We start from the raw sequence: 2500 nt of genomic DNA, 5'->3' as shown, positions 1-2500 counted from the left end.
CACAAACACATCATTATTACATCAGATCACTCCTCATTAGGTAAGTCATTATGTAAAGCCATTTGGGTGAAATACATTAAACAATGCTACTTTAATACTAGAGGAGTTTATAGTTTATAGTTTTATAGTTTATAAAGGAGAGGAGGGAGAGGAGGAGGAGAGGAGGAGAGGAGGAGGAGAGGAGGAGAGAGAAGGAGAAGAGGAAGAGAGGAGGAGAAGAGGAGGGGAGAGGAGAGGAGGAGAGGAGGAGGAGAGGAGGAGGAGAGGAGGGGGAGAGGAGAGGAGGAGAGAGGAAGAGAGGAGGAGAAGAGGAGGGGAGAGGAGAGGAGGAGAGGAGGAAGAGAGGAGGAGGAGAGGAGGAGAGGAGAGGAGGAGGAGAGGAGGAGAAGAGGAGAGGAGAGGAGGAGAGGAGGAGAGGAGGAGGAGAGGAGGAGAAGAGGAGAGGAGAGGAGGAAGAGAGGAGGAGGAGGAGGAGAGGAGGAGAGGAGGAAGAGAGGAGGAGGAGAATAAATGATAGGAGGAGGAGAGGGAAGGAAAGGAGGAGGAAAGGGGAGAGTGTGTGTGGTGTGTGCAGTACAATAGTAGTGTTGGTGTGTGTGGTGTGTGCAGGTGGAGTACAGAGTAAAGGTGGAGTACAGAGTACAGAGTAAAGGTGGAGTACAGAGTAAAGGTGGAGTAAAGGTGGAGTACAGAGTAAAGGTGGAGTACAGAGTGAAGGTGGAGTACAGAGTAAAGGTGGAGTACAGAGTACAGAGTAAAGGTGGAGTACAGAGTGAAGGTGGAGTACAGAGTGAAGGTGAAGTAAAGGTGGAGTAAAGGTGGAGTACAGAGTGAAGGTGGAATAAAGGTGGAGTACAGAGTGAAGGTGGAGTGAAGGTGGAGTACAGAGTAAAGGTGGAGTAAAGGTGGAGTACAGAGTAAAGGTGGAGTACAGAGTGAAGGTGGAGTACAGAGTGAAGGTGGAGTAAAGGTGGAGTACAGAGTAAAGGTGGAGTACAGAGTGAAGGTGGAGTAAAGGTGGAGTACAGAGTAAAGGTGGAGTAAAGGTGGAGTACAGAGTGAAGGTGGAGTACAGAGTGAAGGTGGAGTACAGAGTAAAGGTGGAGTACAGAGTGAAGGTGGAGTAAAGGTGGAGTACAGAGTAAAGGTGGAGTACAGAGTGAAGATGGAGTAAAGGTGGAGTACAGAGTAAAGGTGGAGTAAAGGTGGAGTAAAGGTGGAGTACAGATTGAAGGTGGAGTACAGAGTGAAGGTGGAGTAAAGGTGGAGTACAGAGTAAAGGTGGAGTGAAGGTGGAGTACAGAGTGAAGGTGGAGTACAGAGTAAAGGTGGAGTACAGAGTAAAGGTGGAGTAAAGGTGGAGTACAGAGTAAAGGTGGAGTACAGAGTAAAGGTGGAGTACAGATTGAAGGTGGAGTAAAGGTGGAGTACAGAGTGAAGGTGGAGTAAAGAGTGAAGGTGGAGTAAAGGTGGAGTACAGAGTAAAGGTGGAGTACAGATTGAAGGTGGAGTAAAGGTGGAGTACAGAGTAAAGGTGGAGTACAGAGTGAAGGTGAAGTACAGAGTAAAGGTGGAGTACAGAGTAAAGGTGGAGTACAGATTGAAGGTGGAGTAAAGGTGGAGTACAGAGTAAAGGTGGAGTACAGAGTGAAGGTGGAGTACAGAGTAAAGGTGGAGTACAGAGTAAAGGTGGAGTACAGATTGAAGGTGGAGTAAAGGTGGAGTACAGAGTGAAGGTGGAGTACAGAGTGAAGGTGGAGTAAAGGTGGAGTACAGAGTGAAGGTGGAGTACAGAGTAAAGGTGGAGTGAAGGTGGAGTACAGAGTAAAGGGGGAGTACAGAGTGAGAGTCACCTGGCACCAGCATGGTGGTCATGACCTCTGGCGTCTCCAGGAAGTCCACGTTCCCCCTCTGGAACGTCTTACTATAGTTGGTCTGGAGGTGACTGCAACCGGACACACAGTCAGAGGGATCAGACACACACACACACACACACACACACACACACACACAAGACAACACCAGATGACACTGCACACACCACACACACACCGCACACACACACTACGGACAACACTGCACACACCACACACACCAAACAACACTGCACACACCACACACACCAAACAACACTGCACACATCACACACACACACACACACACACACACACACACACACCGGACAACAGAAAACACTGCACACACTGGACAACAGACAACAGCGGACACCAGACAACACCACACACACACACAACAGACACCTGACAACACTGCACACACCACACACACACACCAGATACCAGACAACACTGCACACACCACACACACACACACCGGACAACAGACAACACTGCACACACCAGACAGCAGACAGCAGCGGACAACACCAGGCAACAGCACATTTACCCCCATATCCATTGCAGTCCTTTCAACACTACTATTGTACTGCACACACACACACACACACCAACACTACTATTGTACTGCACACACCCCCCAC

The 2500-nt window shown here is 49.1% G+C and overlaps 1 protein-coding gene across 1 annotated transcript in view; it reads right to left on the bottom strand.

The window, feature by feature from the left end:
* necab1 (N-terminal EF-hand calcium binding protein 1) overlaps positions 1–2500 on the bottom strand; it is a 50916-nt gene that overhangs the window by 1780 nt on the left and 46636 nt on the right. Inside the window, exon 10 of the mRNA XM_042077446.1 lies at positions 1854–1945. Coding sequence (XP_041933380.1) covers positions 1854–1945 — 92 coding nt within the window. The remainder of the gene's footprint in view (positions 1–1853; positions 1946–2500) is intronic.

Source organism: Alosa sapidissima, chromosome 21, assembly GCF_018492685.1.
Source record: "Alosa sapidissima isolate fAloSap1 chromosome 21, fAloSap1.pri, whole genome shotgun sequence".
NCBI lineage: Eukaryota > Metazoa > Chordata > Actinopteri > Clupeiformes > Clupeidae > Alosa > Alosa sapidissima.
The sequence above is the reverse complement of the archived record's forward strand: the minus strand, read 5'-3'. Positions and strand labels throughout refer to the sequence as shown.